Source organism: Arvicola amphibius, chromosome 9, assembly GCF_903992535.2.
Source record: "Arvicola amphibius chromosome 9, mArvAmp1.2, whole genome shotgun sequence".
Taxonomy (NCBI): domain Eukaryota; kingdom Metazoa; phylum Chordata; class Mammalia; order Rodentia; family Cricetidae; genus Arvicola; species Arvicola amphibius.
In genome coordinates, this window is record NC_052055.2 from 66,768,869 (window position 1) to 66,795,388 (window position 26,520).

The window sequence follows — 26,520 nt, forward strand, 5'->3', positions numbered from 1 at the left end:
TCTCTGCTCTTGGCATAGGAAGAACAGAAGACTGCTGTCCCTTTAGTGCTTTCTCACAAACTATAAGGTGACTTCTGAGCTTCAGGTTCTGATAAATTGTGTATGTGTGTCCCCAGATACAGATTCAACAACATTAATGCAAATAAAATGATTGAAAAAATAAGTAATCCTTCTCTGCCACTTTAAAAAGTAATACCAGGGTCCTGAACAAAGAAGCAAAACTATGGGACCCTATCAAATGCATGGTCTCACATCACTACCCTACGAATTCTTTTGGAAGTCCTGGAGCAAACGAAATCTCCCAAGAAGTAGAAATGTGCCACCAACAGGCTCCAGCTGGCCACTCACAGATATGACTGGGCAGCAATACACCCATCAATTCCTAGGTTCCTTAGACTTTGAATGCTGTCATTATGTTGGACAATACACTGGCTTGCTTCACACAGGTTGAGTATTTCTCACCCAAAATGTCTATAACCATAGTGTTTCAGATTTTAAAATATTTTCATACACTTTACTAGTTGTCCATATCCAATTTAAGAACCCCAAATCTGCAACATTTCAAATTCGGACTTTTGGTTACAGCACTGATCTGATGGTCATATCCGATGAAACCATCTAACAACATGCTGATTCCCTTAAAGGTGACAAGACTGAAATTAAATGATTAAAAACTGCTCTATGGTTGTGCTGGTTAGTTAGTTTGTTTGTTTTTATCAATATGACACAAGCTAGACCATTTTTAAAAGAAGTTCCCTCAATTAAGGAAATGACCCCACCAGGTTGCCCTGTGAGCAAGCCTGTGGTACATTATCTTGATTGGTGAGTGATCTGAGAGAGCCCAGCTTATTGTGAGCAGTGCTACTCCCGTGTCCTGGGTGCTACAAGAAAGCAGGCTGACTAAGGCGTGAGGAACAAGGCAGAGAGCAGTGTTGCTCCATGGCTTCTGCTCCAGTTACTGCCTTCAGCTTCCTGTCCTTGGATGATGGACTACAAACCATAAAACCATAAAATGAAATAATCTCCTTTCTCGCCAACCTACTTGTGACCATGGCATTTTATCACACCAATAGAAATCCTAACTGAGAAACTGGTACAGGTCATGAGGTATTGCTGTGACAAACCGAAGCACAGGTTTTGGGAGAATTATGGTAGCAGCTGAACTTTGGGTTGGAAAAGCCATTGAGTGTTCAGAGCTCAGTGGGCTCTTCTGTGTGAGCTCTCGGAAGGGCACTGAGAGAAATGTAGCCAGTAGAGACCTAGATTGTGAAACTTCAGAGGGAAGTTTTGAGAGTTTCTTAAAGACTCTATTGGAGCTGTTCGATATTCTGAATTAAAGCAACAAAGTGAAATCTCTGCTTTTCTGGGGGCAACCTACTGGTCAGCTGGGGTTGAAGAACCATGTGTGATTAAGAAAAGACTATCATCGTTGGGGTGAAATCTGGGGAGTTCATTAAGCCAGCACACAGAGCTCTGGTGACCGAAGCGGTACTTCCTGCTGGCAGCTGGAACTGGTAATGTGTAAGAGGCTTCCAGTAGCACAAGATACAAAGGGGGCATGAAGGGCAACTGACCTGGTCCTGTGAGAAGCCAGGACAGAGCACTGGGGAAGGTGCAGCCAAAGCAGCTGTGAGATTTCAGGACTGAAGGGGTCATGGGAGGAGTCCGAGGCTTGGCATCCTGTGGTAGGTTAGAGCCCCTGGCAGTCAGAAGGTCACTGGAGAAGGTGCAGGAGAACTAGGATGAGACCCCATTATTTTAGAGATTCGAAGATCATGGGACCAAGAAGAGCAGCAGTTATGAAGTGGAGCTGGCTTGAGCCAGGAGACAAGTGGTCGGTGCTGTACCCCCTTTAAAGCCCGGGGAACGCTAAAGGGCCTCAGTCTTGGTCAAGCACTAGAGTTTATATACTCCTGACTTTGATTTTACTATGATTTGATTACAACTGTGACCAGCTTCTTCCCTCTTGAACAAAGTATTTGACTTATTTCCTACTTTATGAGCTCACAGTTGAGAGAGCTGAACTTTTAAGGAGACTCTGGAGTGGCGTGGAGACTGGCTACTTTAGAGATCTGGACATTTTGGAGAGGCTTAGGGTTGAGAGTCACTCCGAATGTTAAAGAGGTGAACTTTTAGAGATTGTGAGACTTTTAAAGTTTGGAGTTTGTTTTATATTGTGATACTGATATTAATATAACATCTTGGGGACAACAAGCAAATAAAGGTTTTTGTAACTTTATTATTAAAAAGGCAGCAAATAAAAAAAATCACAGACTAAGCAGGCACAAAGACTCTACAGCTCATTGAACTTCTGTACAGGTAAAGAAGCCATGCAGAATGGAAGCTGTGTAAGTGAAAAGGAGGTAACAAGAGGGATGCATGGATCACCCTAAGAAACAGAAATATGAAATTTTCTGGGTAAACTGAAGGAGGGGGAGACACAGGGGGTGAGGGGAAAGGATGGGGGCCAGAAATATGAGCAAACCGGTTGATCAAGTAGGGAGTGGTATGGAGGGGAAAATGATGAAAAAGATGTCTTGATAGAGGGGGCTATTTTGGGGTTAGGGAGAAACCCAGTGCTGGGGAAACTCCCAGGAATCCACAAGGATAACCCCAGCTAAGACTCCTAGCAATAGTAGAGAGGGTGTCTGAACTGGCCTTCTCCTGTAATCAGATTGGTGACTACTCTGATTATCATCAGGGAACCTTCGTTCAGTAACTGATGGAAGCAGATGCAGTGATCCACAGCCACTGGGCCGAGCTCCTGGAGTACAGTTGAAGAGAGAGAGGAGGGATTATATGAGCAAGGGGGAGTCAAGATCATGATGGGGAAACCCACAGACACAGGAATTTATGGACTTTCTGGACCTACAGCCAGGGAACCTGCATGGGACCAACCTAGGCCCTCCGCATGTGGATGACAGTTGTGTAGCTTGCTCTGTTTGTGAGGCTCTTATTAATGGGATCAGGATCTGAGGTATAGCTGGCTTTTTGGAATCCATTCCCCATGCTGGGTGCCTCACCCAGCCTTCCTGCAGTGGAGGGTTTGGTCTCAACTTAGTAGCCATGCTTTGTGATTCCCACGGGAGGCCTGCCCTTTCCGAATGGAGAAAGAATAGTGGGGGTAGGGAGTAGACAGGAGGTGTGGGGAGGGAACAGGAAGAGAGAAGGGGGGAACTATGGTTGGTATGTAAAATAAATGAAAAAATTTAATGAAAAAAGAGTGGAAGCTGTGAAGCTTCACATTGGATTTTATTCTTTCATTATAAAATATATTTTATGTGCTTCTCTGCCACCAAAAAATGAAAAATCTATAATAGAGTTAAAACTAGATAAACAATTAGTTTGCATCCTCTTTCATAACTCAAGTTCACTGCCCACAGTCAGCCAGTCCTTCCTCATCCCCTAATATTTGGCCTTTCTTGTTCCTTGTTATGTTATACTGCATCCGCAGGCACATTTGTTTATGTTTGTACATATATTATTTGTTAGATTCCGTAGATGAGAGGTAGTTGTCACATGATGGATTCTGTGAAGACACATAAGCTACAAAACTGGATCAGAAAGAGTCATAATCTCCTGTGTGGGCCCTGAAGCACTATGACACAGAAGTTTCTGCCACGGACCACACGTGGGAAGCTGTCATCACACCACCTTAAAAATGTCTCCTTCCCACTGGCAACTGAAAGCACTCGGAGCAGCTCAGGTGCGTAGCTTTTGGGGGCGTCACTTGCTGAGCCTCTCCAGCCACCAAATTAAATTACAAACTATGTCTTTCTGATCTTTTTGCAAAATGCATTCATATTCCGAATTATCCCTCCTCCACTCCCTCTCTTTAGTTCACCCATGCTCTAGACACTTTCCCTTTCTTTCGTTCCCACATTTTTAGTGTCACCACAGGCGACTCCTCTGATTGGAAGCAGCTCTTCACTTCAAGATGAGTGTGAAAAGGAGACAAGAGGAGAGGGGCCCAACAGTGGCCTTACTGCGGACCACTGTCTTGACTCGCAGAAGCAGGCTGCGCTAACTGTGAGACTTAACTAATCTCACTGAGTGCAGCAGCAGCAAGAGAAGGCACACAAAGCCACATCTGTGCTGCTTTCAGTGCCAACTGCCAACACCGCTGTGTGAAGAGGATTTTCACTTCACATATTTAAAGAACAACTTTTCATACAATATAGTGATCATGCTTCCCCTCCTCGACTCCTCCCAGTCCCTCCCTGACACTCCTACTCACCCAACTTTGTTTTATCTTTCAAAAAAAGGAACAAAACAATCAAAAACCAAAACCAAAAAGAACCCTCAATCCCCAGTGACTTCAGACAGACTTAATCTTGGCCTTTTTATTCTCTTTCTTTTTTAAAAAATATTTTTGATTAACTTTTTGAGAATTTCATGCATTGTATTTTGATCATATTCCACTCTCTTCCAACTCCTCCCAGACCCTCCCACTCATTCCACACCACCAAATTCTGCGGCAGCATAGTTTTAACATATCCAACCCCATCAGTGTTGTGGGTGTATGACTTACCAGGTCCACACTCTAAAGTCCCAAGGTCAGTGGGTATGCCCTCCATCCTGGGAGTCTGTCAATCCTGAGCTTGCAAACGTCTCAGGCATGATGTCACCACTACTGTGAGTTCTTATGTGCAACTACCCCGCTGTGTCTGGACAACACACCTACCACCCTGGGCTCTTACAACCTTCCTACCTTCTCTTCTGAAATATCCCCAAGGCTTAGGAGAAGTGGTGTGTTACACATGTCCAAATGGGGAATCTATGTGATAGTCACCATCTCAACAAAAAGAAGCTTCTCTGGTAAGTGTTGAGAGATGTGCTAATCTGTGAATATAGCAATAACTCATTAGGAGTTGGTTTAATAGTATGTCCATTTAGCAAATAATAGTAGCAGAATCTCCCCAAGGGCCCATCTACCACCGGTTCTTGGCCTTGGAGGTGGTGTGATGGATGGGTTCCATCTTATGGAGTGGGCCTTACACCAATCAGGAAGTGTCTGGTCACTGCCACAGCACTCACGTCACCATTGCACGGCTGAGAGTGTCTTGTCACACCAGCCACTGCTGCAGCTTGCACAGTTCCTAGCTAGGTGGCATCTGTGACTACTTCCAGCACCTTCAAGCATTAAGGACGTAGCTAGAGCTGAAGCTTGTAGTGTTTAATAATGGGAGCTGTATCAGTCACTACCCACAGCAATGGGTAAGTGTGCCCTTTCCTTGATGTCCAGGCCAGCACTGGACATCGTTTGTCTTTTGGATATTAGCCATTATGACTGAGTAACATAAACTCTCAAAACAGATGTAATTTGTATTTCCCAATAGCTAAGAATGTTGAACAATTTAAAAAATATTACTCAGCTATTTATATTTTACAGTTTGAAACCTGTTTAGTTCCAAGCCCCATTTTTTAAACTGGGTTGATTATTCTCTTGATGTTTAAATTTTTTAAAAATTCTTTGTTTACTTTATAAATTAACCCTCTGTCAGATGTATAGCTAATAAAAGTTTTCCTTAATCTCAAAAAAATTATAATTAAAAAATAACTTGGAGCTTTTGTTCCTTTTCTATTTTATGGAATAAATACCAGTGTTACTCTTTGGAAGTCTGGTAAAGCTGTGCATTGAATACATATGGCCCGATGCTTTTTTTTAATTAGGAAAAAATCTTAATTACTTTTTTTATTTCATTGGATGTTTTCCAGTCCAATCTGTTATTATGTATCTTGTAATTGGGGCAATAAGACCATTAATAATAAGGGATATTACTGAAAAATCTGTACTCATTTCGTTACTTTCATGGAATTTTAAAATACCTTTTTTGATTCAGTGTTCTGGAATTGGTTATCCCCTCTGCTCTTCTCTTAGGTGTGTTTAACCTTCTCTTCAAAACTAAGCATTCCTGCCATTGGGTGATTCTCTCTGCATCTTGTCTCCAGCAGGAAATGCTCAGTCTCTTGTATATCTTAAGTTTCCATGAGATATAAACTGAAATGGGAGGGAGGGTAAACACTTGGTATAATGTGTTATGGCTGATCTCCACATCAAATTGGTAGGGTTTAGAATCATCATGGAAACACATGCCTAGGTTTAACAAGGGAAGGAAAAGCTACCCTGACTGTGGGTGGCTCCATCCCACGGACCGGTGTCCTGGAATGACTAAGAAAGAAGGTAGACAGTAATGACCTCTGACTAGTTTCATTCAGAGGAGTATTTCCCCAAAATGCTTCTCTATGCACCCCATGGGATGTTTATTAATATCCGCAGAAAGCACGATTCCGCATAACACACTGTGGGAAATGCTAGACCAAGATGTTTGTATTTCCCTTGAATCACCTAAACTCCTTTAAATTATAGCTTTCAGACCAAAACAGTCAAAAATCTTTTGGATAGGATAAATGATGCCAATCCTACCTTCTCCTCAAACACACAAGATGTGTATCAGAGGAAACTTAATTTTCATTTTCTTCCATGGCCTGCGCTAGTGTTCTCAGGTGGAGGAGATGGTGGCACAGCCCTCACCTCTGGATACACTCAGAGCCCCACCCGGGAGGAACGCCCTGCACTGTCAGACTGCTGACACACACAGGGGTTCTAACAGCCTCACCTATACTAGGAATTTGAAGTAAGAGTGTTCATGAATTAAATTCTTCCTCAGCAGGCCTGAGAAGCAGCTCAGCAGTTACACGTTTTGCCTTGTGAGCCTGAGGACACGAGTTCAGTCACTGTCTCCACAACAGGAGAGAATCAGGTCCTGAAAGCTGTCCTCTGACCGGCACACACGATATGGCTCACGCTCCATCGCCCCTCCATCACTTACAAATAGACACACAATAGGAAAAAATTTCTCTCAGAGTTATAAAAACTGTAAGAGTACTGTCTAACAGAATGACAGAGTGAGGGGAAACACTCTTTCAGCACAAGCCCACGCAGCACACACAAGACAGGAAGGCACAGTCAGCTAAGGCTGACCTTCCGTCTGCCCAAGAACAGGACCAAGAGGACTCACCATGTCGTAGGTTGTGACAATCTTCTTCAGAACCTCAGGCACAATGGCCTGCAGCTCCATGGTGGGGTAGGGCTCACTAAGGTTCAAGACCACCAGGGGGGTGTTGTCCGGGCCCAGGAACCGAGGAGACACCGCAAGCATGCACTGCATGAGGTTTGCCACTGAGGAGAGGCCACACAACTCCTTGAATGACACCACTGCATTCTGCAAAACAGAAAAGAGGCCCTTAGGGGGTCACCGTGATGGCGATTCTTAGTTGTAAACCTGACTACATCTGGAATTAACTAAAAATCAAATGGCTGAGCACACATATGAGGGAGTTTTTCTTAAATAATTTGAAGTGTAAAGACCAACTTTTTATTTATTTATTTATTTGTTTGTTTGTCTATTGAGACAGGGTTTCTCTATATAGCCTTGGTTTTTCTGAAACTCTGTGTACCAGACTGGCCTCAAACTCTGAGATCCACCTGCCTCTGCCTCCCAAGTGCAGGGATTATAGGAGTCCACCACCATCACTTGGGTGAAGACCCACTTCTAATCCAGATCTTTGAAGTGAAAAGATAAACTTCTAATTCAGTTATTTTGGGGTGGGAAGATATACCTTTAATCCAGGCCACACCTTCTACTGGAAAGCTATATAAAGGGCAGGGGAGAATGAAGCTTTCTCTCTGACAGCTTGTTCTTCCTCTCACTAGCAAATTCATTCCTTCACTGGCATTAGAGTCTACTTCTTCAGGATTCCAGTGTATGCTGAAGAACAGCTGAGACATCCAGTCTGATGGACTGAACAATTACCTTGATTCTTGGACCTTCCACTGGTAGATAATCATTGTTATTCTAACTGAACCACAGCCTGTAAGCCATTCTAAAAATCCCCTATCACGTGTGTGCCTCTGTGTGTGCATGTGTCCTATGTATGTATACATATACAATGGGGACTTTTCCCAGTCAGAATATGAGTCAGGAGTGTGACTCCAGGCATGCTTGTGCCCTGTGTAGGCAAAACAGGTGGCCAGAAGGAGCAGATCTAGAGATCTATGCTCCTAAGTAATCCATGTTCTGGAAATAATTTTGAATTTAAGCATTTCATTTTTATTAATATTGCTTTAAACATGGCCATCAAGCTATGCATCATCTTGTTCAAACTTATTTTGTGAGCAGGTATAGAAATAAATTATTGTGATATCTAAAGTGTGCTCCCCCAAGCAGTTTGCGGTAAGTCCTGGCTTTTCCTCACAGCACATCCTGCATCTGTCACCTCAGCCTGCAGTTTCCCTTTCTACCACCCACCTACCCACAGCACAAGTCCCCAGAGGGCAGGCTGACATCTATTGGTTCTACCATACATGGCTCTGTGGGGTTTAGGGCAGACAAGCCCTGAAGGCATGATGGTTGAGCCTTAACAGGTTCCAAAGGGAATTATGCTTCATATGCACACCAACAGCCACAGACAGGGGACAATGTTGTTTATTTTGGAACTGAGAGTTTGCCAAAATACCTGTACCCTCAACAATGGAGAAACCCTTCCAGTTTCAGTTACTCTGTGACCAAATGAGGACCATGATGTCCTTACTGCAGGCAACTGTTCTCATTCCAGAGGTAGCAGCAGAGCTGGAGAGGAAACACATTGAAAGTGTTTCCGGGGACAGGAGTCACTGCTAATGCCATTTTTACAACAGTAGCTTAGGAGCAAAAAAGATGGCTCAGTGGTTAGGAGTACTGGCTGCTCTTCTGGAAGGACCTGGGTGTGAGTTCCAGCACTCTCATGTCAGGTCACAACCATCTGTCTCTCTTCAGCTCCAGGGGATCTGACACCCTCTTCTGGGCTTTGTGGGTACCAGGCATGCATGTGGCGCACAGATAAACATGCAGGCAAAACATTCATACTTATAAACTAAAAATAAATCTTATTTAAAAAATAAACATATTATACCTAGCACACACTGCTATGGTCTCCTACACTACTGGCCAGTCCTAGACCACAGCTAGATGAGTCATCCATCCTTAATCAGTCACAGTTCCTGACTGACTGCTCCGAAATATGTTATCATCTTAAGACTTTCATAAATATAGTTATCATAAATATTTTATGTAAACAATTATCTATCCTCTAAAATCTAAAGAACAGTGGCTCATTTAAATGTTCCCAATCACAAGATTTCAAAAAGAAAGATCTGGAACACACCCCTTTTACTTTAACCAATCTACTTTTTGATAGGTCATCAATTTGTGTTCAATCTAAGAAATAATATTTAACAATATCAGAGATTCCCATGTACACTGTGTTAAAACAAACAACAACAACAAAAACCAAACAAACGAAAACATAGCTGTTGACGGGTCATAAGAGGAACATGGGTAAGCAGTTTATGAGTCAGCAACAAGACCAGTTTATTCTAGCATGCAATCAACAGTTCAACAACTACAGCTCTGGAAGTTTAAATGATGAGAAGTGAGACAATTAGTAAACATTCTTGATGGAGGAGAGTTATCTGTCTATGTTACTTTTATTGGTTAATTAATAAAGAAACTGCCTTGGCCCTTTAAGAGACAGAAAATTAGGTAGGCAGAGTAAACAGAACAGAATGCTGGGTAGAAGGCAGTGGGGGAGACGCTTCAGGCAGTCGCTATAGTGAGTCGCCATGCTTCTTCTCTCCAAGATGGATGCAGGTTAAGATCTCTCCTGGTAAGCCACCCCTCGTGGTGCTATATAAATTAGTAAATATGGGTTAAAGCAAGATATGAGAATCAACCAATAAAATGCTACAGATAACGGGCTAGGGGCCAGACAGTATTTAAATGAATACAGTTTCCATGTAATTATTTTGGGTAAAGCTAGCCGGGTGGCAGGACGCAGCCCGCCGCTCCTTCTACACATTCTAACAACCAGTTGCAATTTACAAAGTATTAAAAATTAAATATACCATTGCAAAAAAATAAACACCTACAAATCAGACATGCAAGGAAAGATGTAAACATGAAGACACACCTGCATGTTTTCTCTCAGGTCTGTGGCATCCCGTATGGGGGGCTGGGCGTTCTTGAACACTTCATCTACAGTTTTAATCCACAGTGTTCTCAGAGAAGCATATTCCCGGGACTTCTTCCCTTTCCTCACAGAAAGGCCCCTCTTATGAGGTTTCCCTCCTCCTCTTCGGTTAGTGATGGCCACATGGACAAACAGAGACGCATGGACGAGGACCTCTCCGGTCAAAGACTGCAGGGGAACGTGGCGGTAGCCCGTCTGCAGGCACTCGAAGGGGATCGTGTACTGGCCAATGAACTCGTCCCCGATGTAGTCATCGTCCAGCACGACAAAGCGCACCATGGCCAGCTCGGGGAGGTTGACTTGAAATTCAAAGCTTTCATCAAAAATGGGAGCATCTCCATTCTGGTTTACAGTTTTTGTCCTTTGCTCTGCACAGTCAGCAGGGATTCCATGGATTTCCACGTATACATAAGGATCTACTACATCACCTTTGGCACCCGACCCTTTGGGCTTGGGAAAGTTCTGGCCACTGATAATTTTGATGTGGAGCAACTGAGGTGAAACTCCAGGGACAGAGTCCTTTGTGTTGGCACTAAAGAAGGAGACTTCCTCCCTCATGATGGCCGGCCGAAGAACATAGCCACAGTTTCCGTTCTGCCGAAACCAACCAATGTTCAGATCCATCATGAGTCCTGGCGTCTGAAAGTTCATGGCTACAATCTGACACCCACATTTCCAAAAGTCTTGAGGGTTCATGTTACTAGAGTCAATTCTCATTGGACTAGGAAAGACCCTGGCAAGAAAACGCTTATTGTAATTTACAAAGTCCCCGGGGTTTTCGTTGGCATACTTGCTAGCAAGCACTTCATTAAATGAACACACTTCCCAGTACTTCTGCACCTGAAAGGACACCTGAAATTCCTTGAACTGGACTGACTTGCAAATGCTGACCAGTTCAGACAATTCTTTGCAAAGCTGAAAGCGCTTCACAGGCACTTGGTTGGGTTGTTCCACAATCTCTTTCCCCATCCTCTGAGACATTTCTGCCCCTTCATCTTCATCAGTAACATCACCTTCCACACCAGAGCAATTTGAAGACAGCTTCTTTGCTTTGATTAGTATCTTCCCTTTCAGGACATCTGGGGATGGTAGGTAAGACTCCTCCATGTTAGGTGATGTTGTATACAGCTTGTCTCCTAAGATTTTCTTCATGTGTTGAACCATCACTTTCTGTTGTTTAATAGAACAGTGATTTTCTAAACATAAGATGAGAGGATACTCAGAAGCAAAGAATGCATACTTGTTAATAATGTCGATGACACTGCGGAAGACTATCTGAGAGGTCATGGTATGGCCTGTGTAAATCACAGGCTCGTTATCTGGCCCATCCCATACGTCCAATTCAACACTCCTGCAACCCATTTTAAGTGCGCGGATATAGCCTGTGATGTCAGAGGGGCCCCGAAACTGGTCCTCTATCAAGTATGTATTGTGAGAGGAGTTTATAAAGTAATGAGACAGGGGCTGCTTCATGTCCTGACAGACCTTCTTATGCTCTGGGTCAAATATGTAACAATCAGGGGACATCAAGTAATTAGTGAACCCGTCTATGGAGAGCCAGCCCTTCTCCTGACCTTCTTTGGATGGCTCATATTTGTGGATAATTTCAAGGCTTATCTCCTCATTTATATGTGCCACACCCTGTTCTGCCTCCAGAAACATCATAAGGTCCTTGGTATCAAGGAATTCTTTATTGCTCGAAAACTGAACTAAAAGGAAGTAAATTTCAGGTCTAGTACAAAGTTCATGGAAAACCTCAATAAATTCTTCTTTTGTGACTTCAGTACCAGCCTTGTCCTTTGATTTATGCAATTCTTTGAACTTAAGCTCAATTTTGCTTGTTTTTAGGCCAGGGTTGAGGTTTCTGATACACTGCACAGCATTACACAGCGTTATATGTCCAAGATCATCTACATCAATCTCACTAAACATTTGTGAAACCCAAGAAGTCCTCATGTTGTCCTGACTACTTTCTAACATATCGAGTGTATGTTTCCCATAAGAAATCAAGTATCGGAGTCCTGTTACCCAGATGTTCGCAACATCTGCAGAATTGGCAACCAAATCAAGTGACTCATAATTCTCTCCATATATGACTGAAAATGCACAGTCTTCAGATATCTGCTCAGAAATACCATTGCTGCGGAATATATCTGTGTTTTTTCCTGTTCTAACTTCCTTGATAGATTTGATATCAATCTTGGCTTTCTCAGAATCCTTCTTAGATGGCTCCCACCTCAGGCTTTGCATGTCGGCATCCAGCAAAAAATACCGATGATAAATCCTGGAGTTTGAGCGAACCTTTTTGAGTTCAGAACCCTCAACCATTGAGTTGATACAGTCACTTGCACTGCTGATCTTCTTCTCTGTCGGCATGCTGCTGAATGACACCGTTTTCTTCCGCTCTCTTTTCTGTTTCGTGCCATCCTGGAGGGAAGAAAAGTGTGTTAGGATAACACAGACATGGGTGTTCATGCTCAGACAAGGAATTACATTTTAATTCCATGAAAAATGTATACTATGACTTTTCTAATCTGGCTGTTGGAATGAATGACAGCTGTGCATATTTAAAAGTTTAGAAGAGGCCTTAGAGACTTGGCCTAATGTCACTAGGCCAGAAAGTATTGCTTAATAACTGTACTCATGCTTGAAAAGGATCTCAGTCAGAAAGAGCAGAGGCTTGTTCATAGGACTGGATACACAATTTTCAGGAAATAAAGAACTCCTTTGCTCACAAAATACCAAGAATCCCAAGGCATCAAGAGAAGAACATTAAGTCAACCACAGTACCCATCTGCGTGTGGGGCCTTCATACCACTCATGTACCTGTGCAGATACAGATCTCCGTATAAGTGTTGCCTATGGGCTTAGCATTACATGCCTCAAAATCACCTAGGTTACTTGGTTAAAGCAGATTTCTGAGTCTATGAAATCAAATCTCTAGGGATGGTGGCAGGGATCTGTATTCAGGCAGCATCCCACATGCTGGGTGCAGAGACTACAGCCTGAAAGACCTTTTCTAGACACTTGAGTTTGATAGTATGTTTTAAGTATTTTATTTCTCAATACTATACATGACTAGGCTAGAAATGGTTAACCATGAACCCATAAAGTGCATACTAAATGGATAGATGTGAATCCCTGGCTCTTTACAGCATCACAGTACGCTAGTCACGGTCCTGCAAAGCTCAGGTAGACACAGATTACTGCTAGTCATGCTGGGCTTGAAAGGAGTTACAGGTTACAGCTGGAGCATCTACCGCTGGAGTTATTAAAGCCTGTTTCTGTACATCTTCATGCTGCTGCTCAGGAACCTCCAATATAAACATGGGTTACAGTGCTACCCAAGTACAGTTTCAGGGAGCACCTATCTAAAGGAGTCTGCATCCTCTGCTTTCCTGCAAGTCCAACATACTCACGTCAGAGCTGACACACACTTACTCGTGTGTCTCCACCTTTCCTATACAGATGCCTTTATCTGAGAGGGAAAGGCTGAAGTGACTGCAAATATCTTTGGTGATCTGAGCTTGAAAGACAGCAGTGCTTCTCAAGAAGTGTAGGACATCTGTGATACATTCTAGCATCTTACTGTTTTCACAAATAATAACAAAATAAACAAGTAATAAAAAACAGACTAGGAACACGGGTGTGGAACTATATAACCTCATTATAGAAAAGAAAAAATGTAACCATGTAAGCACATTCAAAGACAATTCTGCTTTTCCTACTCTGCAAATAATCTAGGTAAATAAAATCTCCTATTTTCAAAAGCCATTATTATTCTATCTATATCTGAAATTTAAAACCATTCTTACCTTTTTATTATCTATACTTCCAAAAGCAATTTGCAGAGGGTAACTAAACTTGATCTTTAAATCATATGTGTATCGTTTTCCTCAAAGTTTTAGAATGAACTATAGAGGTTTTCGTGCTCTGAGATACAAAGTAAAACATAAAGCCATCAGGCATTGTATTTTGTTTTAACTATATCATCAGAATGATAAACTACAGAAAGGTAAAAGCTGTGGTAATTGCATCTGTAAGATTTATTGTATCTTAGTCATTCCAATCCCTAAAGCATAGGTTGTTGTTGTTTAATGAGTTGGCATGAAATCAAATATGTAGTCAGCCATGAAGCAAATGTATAAATTCCTATCTGTCAGAACAAAATACATAACTTTGCCTCTAAAAAGACACATTTTGCTTTAATAAGGGCAACATGCTAATTTAGTAATGGAATTTCATAATCTGTAAATTACAACTTAAAGTGCTACTGGTAAAATGAAGTCACAAAGATAAATGGAGGTGTTTACCCACTGATCCATTAAATAGATATGGTATTTCCTCAGCATTTTCCATCTTTTATTCTCCTATTTTTACACTGATTAATAATTTACTACTACAAATTCTAATTTGCTAAAAAGACACATTTCACATTCATGATTTTCTTAATTATCAGAAAAGAGAGGACTCAACAGCAATGCTCCTCAACAGAATGCAGAGAACATATGTATTTATCCACACATGTGGGACAGGCAGGAGCTTGAACACTGTACCGTGGCTTTACAAACCAGGCCAGACTCTGGCTGGAGATTCCAGTCACTGAGCATCTGAGGCACACTCATGGTGCTCACCCAGACATAGCCTGAAGTACTGGCAGCAAGGACACTCTTCACCAGTCTCCTCTCCATATCTGCCTTAGCCAAAGCTGTAACAACACCTGAATGAAAATATCATCTCTCCTTTCACACTAGAAAACAAAGCCATTAGGAGCCACGAGAAGACGCGCTTGCTCACAAACTGTTCCAGTTGGATCCTAACTGTACCTCCTCCCCTCCAGGAGCTTGTGTGGTGGAAGCCTTGGGGAGGTGACTCTATAGAAGGACCATTCATTCACAGACTCAGAACTATTTGGAACACTGAGGTATAGAGAACTTTCCAAGCTGGAGCATAGTTAGAGGAAGTAGGTCATTGAAAGCATGCCCTTGAGCTGGGCTTGGTGGCCCAAGCCTTTACTCCCTGCATTCTGGGGTGGGGCAGAAGCAGCTGGATCTACTTAAGGTCCAGGCCAATCTGGTTTACAAAGGCAGTTCCAGGACAACCAGAGCTACACAGAAAACCATGTCTCAAAAAACAAAAACAAAGTTAAAAAACAGAAAGAAATGAAGGAAGGAAGGAAGGAAGGAAGGAAGGAAGGAAGGAAGGAAGGAAGGAAGGAAAGCATGCCCTTGAAGCATGTATCTTGTCCCTGCTCCTCCCTACTCTTTGCTTCCTGGCTGCAATGAGGCGAGTGGCTTCACATGCTCCCAGCTACCTTATAGCAGGCTCAGAAAAAAATGAAAACAACTGGACTGAAGCCTCTTAAACTATTATCCAAAGTAAATAGTTCTGCTTTTTAAATTGTTTGGCTAAGCTGCTTGGACAATAAGGAGGAGAACAGGTGTGGACTTGATTTATGTATCATTAGCTGTACCAGATTTCCTGGCTAGCAGAAACAGGTGGACATGATGCCAAGACATGTATGCAGCTGGGTTTCCTATAGCCAAGACCAAAGGACAGGGAAGACAGAGGGCCTGAGCAGGAGAGAGAGAGGACTAGACTGAGATGGCTGGAGACCAGATCTCAAACCACCTAACTCCCGATTCTACCCTTTCCTGCTTATTTCAAGTTGGCCTTAACTTTTTAACTCAACTGTGATGAGCACTGTCTAGGATAAAACAGCTGACCACTAGCAGAACTGGAATGAACTCTGTTTCTTAATACATGTTGGCTTAAATTGAATATTGGAAAGAACTCAAACTATATGTACCACACATACAGGTTTTTTTTTTCTTTTTAGATTTTAACTACAAAACTAAGTGGATCTGGCATGCATTAAGCATCTAAAGTTACAGAAGAAGAATCTAACTTCCTGCAATGTCTCTAAGAGTTTGAAGAATATTAAAACACACTTCTCAGAGCTAGTTGATTCTGCACTCATCACCTAGCCCTCTGGAGTGGAGAAAATGACAACATGAAAATGTCTGATGCTGCACCCCTGCTTCTCCATAGCATTTACTAACAGCCGTGGGAATGAGCATGCAGAAAGGCCTGGACTGGGGAGAAATGGTTTCCTCAAGAGTTTACCTCCCTCACAACTTAGAAAATTTGTAATTCTTTATAAAGAACCATAAAATGCTTAAAGATTCCTTTAGACAACACCCACAGCTATCCCCTACCGTATCTCTGTCCACCAGAGCCTTGGCTCTGACTGCCCCTGGAGAGAAGCCCCTAGACTCACATCAACAACTACCAGAAGCATGGCCCCACCTGCACCCCTTGGAGGAATATGGGTAGGCACCAATACAAGAACACATTCACCAACCTAAAGAGCAACATGGCAACACCTGAACCTGGTGGTTCTACAAAAGGAAGACCTGAATATTCTAACCCAGAAGAAGCAGAAGAAAACGTCCTTATAAATAACTTTCTGAAGACAACAGAAGCCCTTAAAGAGGAAATGAAAAATTTCCTTGAAGAAATGGAGGAAAAGACAAACAAAAAAATTGTAAGAAATCAATAAATCCCTGAAAGAAAGCCAAGAAATCAAGAAAAAAGCAAGCAGATAAACCAAACAGTTTAAACAGTTCAAGACTTAAAAATTGAAATAGAGGCAAAAAAGAAAATACAAACTGAGGGAATTCTGAAAATGAAAAATCTTGGTAAATGCAGACTACAGATGCAAGCATAACCAACAGAATAAAAGAGATGGAAGAGAGAATCTCAGGAGCTGAAGATACGGCAGAGGAAACAGATTCATGGGTCAAAGAAAATGTTAAATCCAACAAATCCTTAACATAAAACATCCAGGAAATCTGGAACATCATGAAAAGACCAAACCTAAGAACTATAGGGATAGAAGAAGAACTCCAGCTCAAAGGCACAGAAAATATATTCAACAAAATCATAGAAGAAAACTTTCCCAACCTAAAGAAAGACATGCTATGAAAAGTACAAGAAGCTTACAGAACACCAAATAGACTGAACAAAATAAAAAGTTCCCTTGCCATATAATAATAAAAACACTAAACATACATAAACATACAGAATAAAGAAAGAATGTTAATTTAAAGGAAAAAAGTCAAGTAACATATAAAGGTAAACCTATCAGAATTACACACAACTTCTCAACAAAAGCTTTCAAAGCCAGAAGATCCTGGACAGATGTGCTGCAGACACTAAGGGACCACAGATGCAAGGCTAGACTACTACACCCAGAAAAGCTTTCAATCACCATAGACAGAGAAAACAAGATATTCCATGACAGAACCAGAACTAAACAATACCTATCCACAAATTCAACCTTACAGAAAGTACTAGAAGAAAAACTCTGACCCAAGGAAGCTATCTGTACCCACGAAAACACAGGCAACAGATAAGCTCACAACTCAAACCAGCAAACTCCAAAGAAGGGAAACACACAAACACTACCACCGAAAAATAACAGGAATTAGCAATCATTGGTCATTAATATCTTTTAATATCAATGGACTCAATTTACCTATAAAAAGACAGTTAAAAGAAAAGATGTGAAAAGAGGACTCATCCTTCTGCTGCATACAAGAAACACACCTCAACCTCAAAGACAAACATTACCTCAGAGTAAAGGGTTGGGGAAAGACTTTTCAATCAAATGAATTTAAGAAACAAGCAGGTGCAGCTATCCTAATATCTAACAAAATAGATTTTAAACTAAAATCAATCAGAAGAGATGAAGAGGGATACTTCATACTCACCACAGGAAAAAAAATCCATCAAGATGATGTCTCAATTCTTAACATTTATGCCCGAAATGCAAAAGCACCACATATATAAAAGAACCATTACTAAAACTTAAATCGCACATCAAATCCCACACACTAATAGTAGATGTCATTTTTGTTTTTACCTCTGAGTAGTACTCCATTGTGTAAATGTACCACATTTGCTCTATCCATTTGGTTGAGGGGCATCTAGGTTGTTTCTAGGTTATGGCTACCATGAATAATGCTAATGAACATAGTTGAGCAAATGTTCCTGTGGTATGAGTCTACATCCTTTGGGCATATGCCCAAGAGTCATATTGCTGGGTCTTGAGGTAGGTTGATTCCAAATTTCCCGAGAAACAACCATACTGATTTCCAAGTACAAGTTTGCACTCCCACCTGCAATGGATGAATGTTCCACATCCTCTCTTGCATAAGCTATTATTGGTGGTTTTGATCTTAACCATTCTGACAGGTATAAGATGGTATCTCCGAGTCACTCTGATTTGCTAAGATAGACAAACCCTTATCTAAAGTAACCAAAAGGGAGAGAGAAAACATCCAAATTAACAAAATCATAAATGAAAAGGGGGACAAAACAACAAACACTAAGAAAATCCAAAGAATCATTAGATCATACATTGAAAATTTATACTCCACAAAATTGGAAAATCTAGAAGAAATGGACAATTTTCTGGATAGGTACCAAAATTAAGTCAAAACTAGATAAACAATTTAAATAGACTTATAAACCCTAAGGAAATAGAAGAAAAGACTCCCAACCAAAAAAAAAAAAAGTGCAGGGTCAGATGGTTTAAGCACAGAATTCTACCAGAACCTCAAAGATGAGCAAATACCTATACTTCTCAAATTGTCCCACACAATAGAAACAGAAAGAACACTGCCGAACTCTTTTTGCAGGGCTACAGCTACCCTGATGCCCAAACTACACAGGCTCAATTAATAAAGAGAATTACAGATCAATCTCCCTCATGAACATTGATGCAAAAATACTCAATAAAATATTGGCAAACCAGAGCTGAGCGGTGGTTCAGTGGCTAAGCGTGGCGCTTGCAATTCCCGAGGTCCTGAGTTCGATTCCCGAGTTGGATTCCTCTCACAGAGCGGTGTGGGCCATCTGTCCAGAGTTCGATTCTGTCACAGAGCGGCAGTGGACCATCTGTCCCAAGTGTGGCTGCCTGCCCACGCCCTCTCGTGGCATGGGAGAAAAAAATACTGGCAAACCAAATCCAAAAACGCATCAAAAAAAAAATCATCCACCATGATCAAGTTTGCTTCATCCCAGAAATGCAGGAATGGTTCAACATACGAAAATCTATCTATCAATGTAATCCATCATAAAAATAAACTGAAAAAAATATGATCGTCTCATTAGATGCTTAAAGGCCTTTGACAAAATCCAATACCCCTTCCTGATAAAGGTCCTGGAGAGATCAAGGATACAAGGAACATTCCTAAACATAATAAAGGCAATATACAGCAAGCCGGCAACCAATACCAAATTAGCAATTTTGTGCCAAGAATGACTTTACAGAAAGCAATAAATTACCAAGAGGTTGTGGAAATACCTGTACCACAGCAAAACTCAGGAAAAACAAGAAATCTTTATAGGATTTACATCAAGCATTACAAGTGGAGAGAACCACATTGTGGAGAGTGGAAAACATGCATTTCCCAAATAAAACCTGCCTGCTTTAGTTAGGAGAAAGTTGTCACTATAAGTAGAAGGCCCTCTGTGATATTTAAGCAGTAGCCATTTCATAATGGGCAAGAGTTCATGAATTCTCATCCTGCGACCAGGTAGCAAACAGATGGGCATCATTTCTCCTGCTTGAAACCAACTGGCAAGCACTGATGCAGTTGCTCCTGGAAAAAAGCCCAACCTGTGCATATAGGCTCAACCGTGGGCTCGCAGGCAGTGTGGCATTTCCTACTGTATTTTCCCTACCTTTCAAAGTGATTTGTTGCATAACATTGATCACTCCTTAATGAACGCCATGCAAAAATCCTGCACCACTACCCAGGATCATATCCCAGTAAAGGAGTGAACAAGTCTAAGTAGTGAGGGGATGCAGACAAGGGAACCTCAGGATGGCGAGAGGGGAAAGCATGGAAAAAAATCAGCCCTTGATATTTGTGGTTTGTTTGGGATGAAGCTGTTCCATTTGAATTAGAAGTAGCACAGAAGAAAGGAGCAGAATATGTATGTTTATTAGGGAAGTCTGGATTAGCTGAAAACATAATATTAAAGAAATTCTGTCTTTTAAAAACTAATAAAGCAAAACAAAAACAACAACTGATGAGAAAGAACTTGAAATTCATCAAACTAGCACATCTCAAGAATAGTAATTCTTAATTAAAAGAAGTAGCCATGTCAGGCCTAGCAGCTTACCTTGGAGAGTTTTCCACACATCTTTAAAACTGTGGTGTAGATGCTAGGATAAGGGAGGGGAAAAAAGAAGTGGGGCAAAACAGTCTCTCTCAAGGTCATTTCATCAATCAGATGAAGTGAATAAATATAGGACAATTTGAGCAAAGGCTAAGTGTCATCAAATGCTGGCTCTGGCTCATGTGTCAAGACCCTTAATTTGAAGTATCAAAAAGTTACATGGCCCTGAGAGAAAGAGACCTTGGAATATTCAGCCCTAAAAGGGATGTCTTCCTCAAATCCCTCCCTTCAGAGCACAAGGAAACACACAGAAGAGGAGGCAGAGAAAGTGTAAAGGCCAAAGGGGATGGAGGACACCAAGAAAACAAGGTCGTCTAAATCAACACGATCGAAGCTCATAGGAACACAGAGACTGAGGCAGCACGCCCAGGCCTGCACAGGGCTGCACCAGGTCCTCCGCTTCCAGTTTAGAGTTTCAAAAGGACCCCCAAGATTGAAATGAGCCGGTCTCTGATTCCTGAACCTTCTTGTAGACTCTCTCCCTTGTTTGCTTTGTCCAGTTCTGATGTGTTAGTGTTTTTGCTTTATCTTACATACTATATTATATTACATTATAATTCCTTAAGAAACTGTGGGAGAATTGGGAGGAATAGGAGGGAGACCATAAGCAGGGAATATTACATGAGACAAAACAGCCTATTTTCAATAAAAGGAAAAGAAACACACACAAAAAAAATCAGTGAGAAAGATGGACCATGAACGGTACTAGACAAGGCCTCCAAAAAAGATGGTGTGGTGAGAAATGGTTCAAGGGAAATGCTACTTCAAAAATTCAAAAATCATCTGAGATGATTCCTTTGATAAGCTAATAAGCAGACTGAGCACTGAGAAGGAATGAATCAGTGAACTGAAGAACAAGTCAGTAAAACTAAATGAAAATATAAAGAGAAAAGAGGAAAAAAGTTAACAAAAAACAAATAACGCCAGTGCATCTAAGAGATGCTGCCTACCATGTGAAGAGACTGAGCCAGAAAACCTGAAGAGTCGGTGTCCTGGAACTTTGTAAATCAGAACAAGCAGAATCAAACACACATCTAAATATATCAGAACCAAATTATTGAAAATCTAATAAGAGAAAGAATTTAAGACAAGAAAAGAAAGTTACACACAGAGAAGCACAAATACAATTCATAAGGACTAGAGATGATCTTTATAGCGAGCCACATTGTCCACTCACAACTTACGATAGTTTCATGGGAACAATCGCTTCTTTTCAAGTACTCTGTGTTTTCAAAGACAAGAGTGTGTCCCCCAGCAGATGTCAGCCTCTGAGGAGTCCCAATCTGTTTAAGTAGTTCCTAAAGGATGAACGCATCCCCCTTCATCTAGGAGGGTTAGGACCATGCACTACTAGTAAATGATTTACAGGGCGAAGGGAAGAACTCTAGGAGTGTTATGGTTCTCTGTCTCTTTAAGAGACAAGCCACGCCCACTCCCACTACCTCTGACCTTCCGCCGCCATCTTGGCCTCCCTTCTTACTGTTTCTCTCTCGTGTGTGCATACATGTCTACCTGTCTCCCCTTTTATTCTCTTTCTCTCTCTCTCTCTCTCTCTCTCTCTCTCTCTCTCTCTCTCTCTCTCTCTCTCTCTCTCTCTCTCTCCCTCCCTCCCTCCCTCCCTCCCTCTCTCCTTTAATAAATGTTTATGCCTATTTTCTGTGTCTATGTGCCAGGCCAGACCCGCTGCAAGCTGGCTCTCCCAGCCGCATGGTGGGACCAGCCCACCACCGCTACCTGCCATGCCGCTAGCTGCTCAGGAAACCACCCCGGAAATAGGAACACAGATATTTTTTTTTTTTTTTTTTTTTTTAAAGAACAGCATTTTGGTGCCGAGGACTCGTGAAACCGCTCACCCTGGACCCAAGGCTGGAGCGCTGGCTTAAGGCACCGCCCAGGGCTCCTCAGTCTCCAGGGGCACAGTCAAGGATCAGGGATCCTCTCAACGACCCTACATGCTCCATCTGCCTGGATGCGGCTCCGCGAACAACACCTGCTTCTAATCGTGAGTTTTCCCCCTCCAGCTAGCCTACCCGCCCCCTGTTAACCTGGGAATTGACCGTTGAGCTCCCGGCAACCCCCGTGTTTCCTGGGGTCGAGGGGGACCTCCCTGGTTGTCCCCCTTCACTAGCATTCACACCTGGCTTACATGCTTGGCTAAGCCCGTGCCTGGGACGGCGCAGCCTCCCAGCCCACCTGCACCTGGAGGCCCAGGGTCTCCAGCTCTCCTTCTCTTCCTTCCTTCATCGCGATCGCACTACGATGCGGCCCAACCTCTGGTTTCTGAATCCAGATCCAGCCAGGCTCCTAGCACCCCACTCGTAAAAGCGGGGACGCCCCTTTACGAGTCCTGGGTGTTTGTGCCATCTGCATTTCGCCTAACAGGGAGCAGTCCTCGGGAGGCTTGAGGTGCCATGGGTTTTTTGTGGGTGTTTTCACAGCCTTAGCTATGGGAAGCAAGCCGTCCAAGTCTATCCCTCCATCATCCCCGCTGGGGCAACTTTTAGAGACCCTTAAGCCTCATGTTTTAATGCCTTCCTTACAGTTATCCACACTCATCCATCTCTGCTCCAAAAAATGGCCCTGATACTCCTTTGAGGGCAATTACAAATGGCTGCCTAACGGCACCTTCGACCCCAACATTTTATGGGAGCTAGCAAACTATTGCCACAATACAAGCAGGTGGAAAGAACTTCTCTCTGTCTCTGCTTTCTTCTTCTTCTTCTTCTTCTTCTTCTTCTTCTTCTTCTTCTTCTTCTTCTTCTTCTTCTTCTTCTTCTTCTTCTTTTTGGTTTTTCGAGATAGAGTTTCTCTGTGGCTTTTGGAACCTGTCCTGGAACTAGCTCTTGTAGACCAGGCTGGCCTCGAACTCGCAGAGATCCGTCTGCCTCTGCCTCCCGAGTGCTGGGATTAAAGGCGTGCGCCACCACTGCCCAGCTTTTCTGCTTTCTTCTATATGGCTCTTAAGATTGACCCCTCTGTTCTTGCCCGCTGTTCACCTGCTCACATGTTTTTATATGCCATCTCCTCTGGAACCTTCCGCTCATGCCATGGACCCAACTGATGAACCTTCACCTTCCCGTGCTCAGAGAGCCACCTCTTCTCGCTCTACCCAGTCAGGCACAACCTCGCATAAACCTTCCAATCCATAAGTCCCACGTAAATCTTCCTCCAGGTCCAGACATAAGGAAGGCTCACCTGACCTTTCTCCTTCTAGGTCCCCAGAAGCCTCACCTAAATCTTCTTCTAGACATAAAAAAGCCTCACCTAAACACCCTTCTCCCTCCTCCGCCAGCAGGTCCCCGTCTGGCTCCTCTGGCTCTGCTTCCGCCCCCCCCCCCTTGTCGCAGGTCACGTAGGTCGCCAGAAGCCTCTTCGGATACATCCTCCCCATCTCCCCTCTGCCCTACTCTGCCTCCTCGATCTCCCAAAGCCCCGCTGTGTTCCCCTTCCTCTTGCGCTAGCACCTTCCTTCACGCCTCTGCTCACGTGTTTGCGGGCTGCCAAGCCTGCTGCCATCCTGCCGCTGAGGGAGGTGGCTGGCTCAGATGGATTGGTTAGGGTCCACGTTCTGTTCTCACTGTCCGAACTTTCCCATATAGCCAAATTGCTTGAGTCCTATACGTCTAATCCTACAACTTTCATAAAAGAATTTCAATATATTACTCAATCATATAATCTAACTTTTCATGATATGTTTATGATCCTGTCTAACAACTTACTTCCCAAGGAGTGCAGGCGGGTCTGGGAGCAGGCCAGACAACACGCGGACGAAGTTCACCAAACTCTATCCTCCCACCCTCCTGGGGCAGAGGCGGTCCCAGACCAAGAACCACACTGGGATTATAACACTCCAGGTGGTATCTTGGCCAGAGACCGATTTTTAACTTGTCTCCTAACAAGCCTCCGTAAGGCTGCCCTCAAGCCAGTAAGTTATTCTAAATTCTCAGAGATTAATCAGGATACAAAGGAGGATCCTTCTGCATTTTTGGAACGTCTCACAAAAGCTCTGTTGCAGTTCATGAACCTGGACCCAGAATCCCCCAAGGGCAGACAGCTACTAATGACTCACTTTTTAAGTCAATGTTATTCAGACATCAAGGCCAAGCTCACGCGTTTGGAGAAAGGCCCTTTAACCCCGCAAGCAGAAGTCCTGGAGACGGCTTTTAAAGTGTACCATGTAAGAAATGACAAGGCCCACAATCACTGCCATGTGGTAGCCGCGGCTGCTCAACCAACCGAGATGACAGGGTACCCGTCCCGTCCCGTTCCGTTCATGCTGCTCCCCCACCTCCTGGAGGGCGTGAACCACCGGGCCCGTGCTTCAAGTGTGGTAAGAGGGGTCATTGGGCCCGAGGATGCCCTAACCCTCATCGCAATCCCAGGGGACCTTGCCCAAGGTGTCACAGGTGGTCTGTAGATTGTCCTCGTGTGCTCGGTGACACGGAGGCATTGGACCCAGAGAATGCCCAAGCAGACCTCTTGGGCTTGGCCCTGGATGACTGAAGGTGCCCAAGCCCCATCCCGACTGCCACTGCCATCTGCAATCAGAGCCATGGGTACTTCTCACTGTGTCAGGACAGCTCATCTCGTTCCTCTTGGATACCGGAGCAATGTATTTGGTTCTGAGGGAATTCTGGGGGCCAACCTCTCCTTCAAATTCCCCTATTGTTGGGGTAGAGGGACAGCCTTATTTACCTCAGCGGACTCCGCCACTCAATTGCGTGTTTAGAGGTATTTTTCCTCACTCATTCATTTTTAGTCATGCCAACTTGCCCAGTACCTCTTATGGGAAGAGACCTTTTAACTAAGCTGGGAGCCTCCATTTCTTTCGCTCCCCCATTTGCTTTGTTCCAGATTCATCGATGATGCAGCTGCTGCTTCTCCTGGCCCCCCAACCTTCTGACACTAACACGTCTTTTCCTCTTCCAGCCTCCCAGGTGGATCCTCTGGTGTGGGACACCCAGAACCCGCTGTCGCTAAACACCATTCCCCTGTTGTTATTCAGTTACAAAACCCCACCAAGTATATTATTCAAGCTCAGTACCCCCTCTCTTCCCAGTGCCTTAGAGGACTTAAACCTATTATCTCTGACCTTTTGAGAAAAAGGTTGCTCCACACCACCTCCTCCCCCTTTAATACCCCTAAACTAGCTGTTAAAAAATCTAACGGGACTCATCGTCTGGTTCAGGACTTCCAGCTCATTAACTCTGCTGTTGTTCCTCTTCATCCAGTTGTCCCTAATCCCCTCACCCTTCTGTCTAATATTCCTCCAGGAACCTCTTACTTCTCAGTTCTAGACCTTAAGGATGCTTTTTCTCCATTCCCCTCAGCCCTCAATCTCAAAACATATTTGCCTTCACTTGGACTGATCCTGACACTAATTTTTCCACGCAGCTCACCTGGACCGTCCTTCCCCAGATCTTCCAGCCGGCTTTTCCATTCCAGCCGTGCAGTTTTTTTTTTTTCGGTTCCAGCCTTTTGCTCCTCCCCTCTGCAGCTTCTGTTATGTCATGGCGGCTCAGCAACAGAGCAGATCACGCCTTTAGGTCCCTCTCATTAAGACAACACATGGCTGTTGCCATCTTGGCTGAGGGCCAGGTGGGTCAGGTGACTGTCACCATCTTGGCTGAGAGCCAGGTCATGTGACCAAGCTCTCCCACTTTTACTTCTGCATACCTTGTCTTTTCACCCAGTTTTCGCTAAACTCCTCATGTTAACCCTGTTACATATGTTTTGCGCAATGGCATGTCTTTGATAGGGCCCATCAAAGACATCCATGTTGCCCAAATCCTGTTCACTCTTTCTGTGTATAATAATTGTTCATTACATCTCATTTCAGATTACAAAATCATAAGTCTCATATTTCAAACTGGAATGTATTTTTATTTAATATTAAGCTGTTCTCTACCATTGTCAGTTCTGGCATTAACCTTCCATTGCCAGCAGTTTCTTCTTTCTGCCTTTTTACAAGTCTGGATCTTACCTGTTAAGAGCCAGTATACTACAGCTATATTTAATCCAGCCCTCAACTGCTCAGAGTTCTGGGAAATGTGATATTTAAATATTTAATTATTAAAAACTTTTCACAACAAAAAGAGACAGGTTGGCTCCTAGCAGCAGCTCTCTGCTCCTTCCAAAGAAGACAGAAGACAGACATGAGCAAAACAACGTCCTTCTGTGGTTCGCTTCAACTGC

General features: G+C 43.2%; 1 protein-coding gene across 1 annotated transcript in view; it reads right to left on the reverse strand.

Annotated features, from left to right (window-relative positions):
• Positions 1–26,520, reverse strand: part of Plcl2 (phospholipase C like 2) — a 170,271-nt gene that overhangs the window by 49,801 nt on the left and 93,950 nt on the right. The window contains exons 2-3 of the mRNA XM_038344040.1: positions 10,012–12,498; positions 7,023–7,226 (exon numbers count right to left, since the gene is read on the reverse strand). Of these exons, the coding sequence (XP_038199968.1) occupies positions 7,023–7,226; positions 10,012–12,498 (2,691 nt within the window). The remainder of the gene's footprint in view (positions 1–7,022; positions 7,227–10,011; positions 12,499–26,520) is intronic.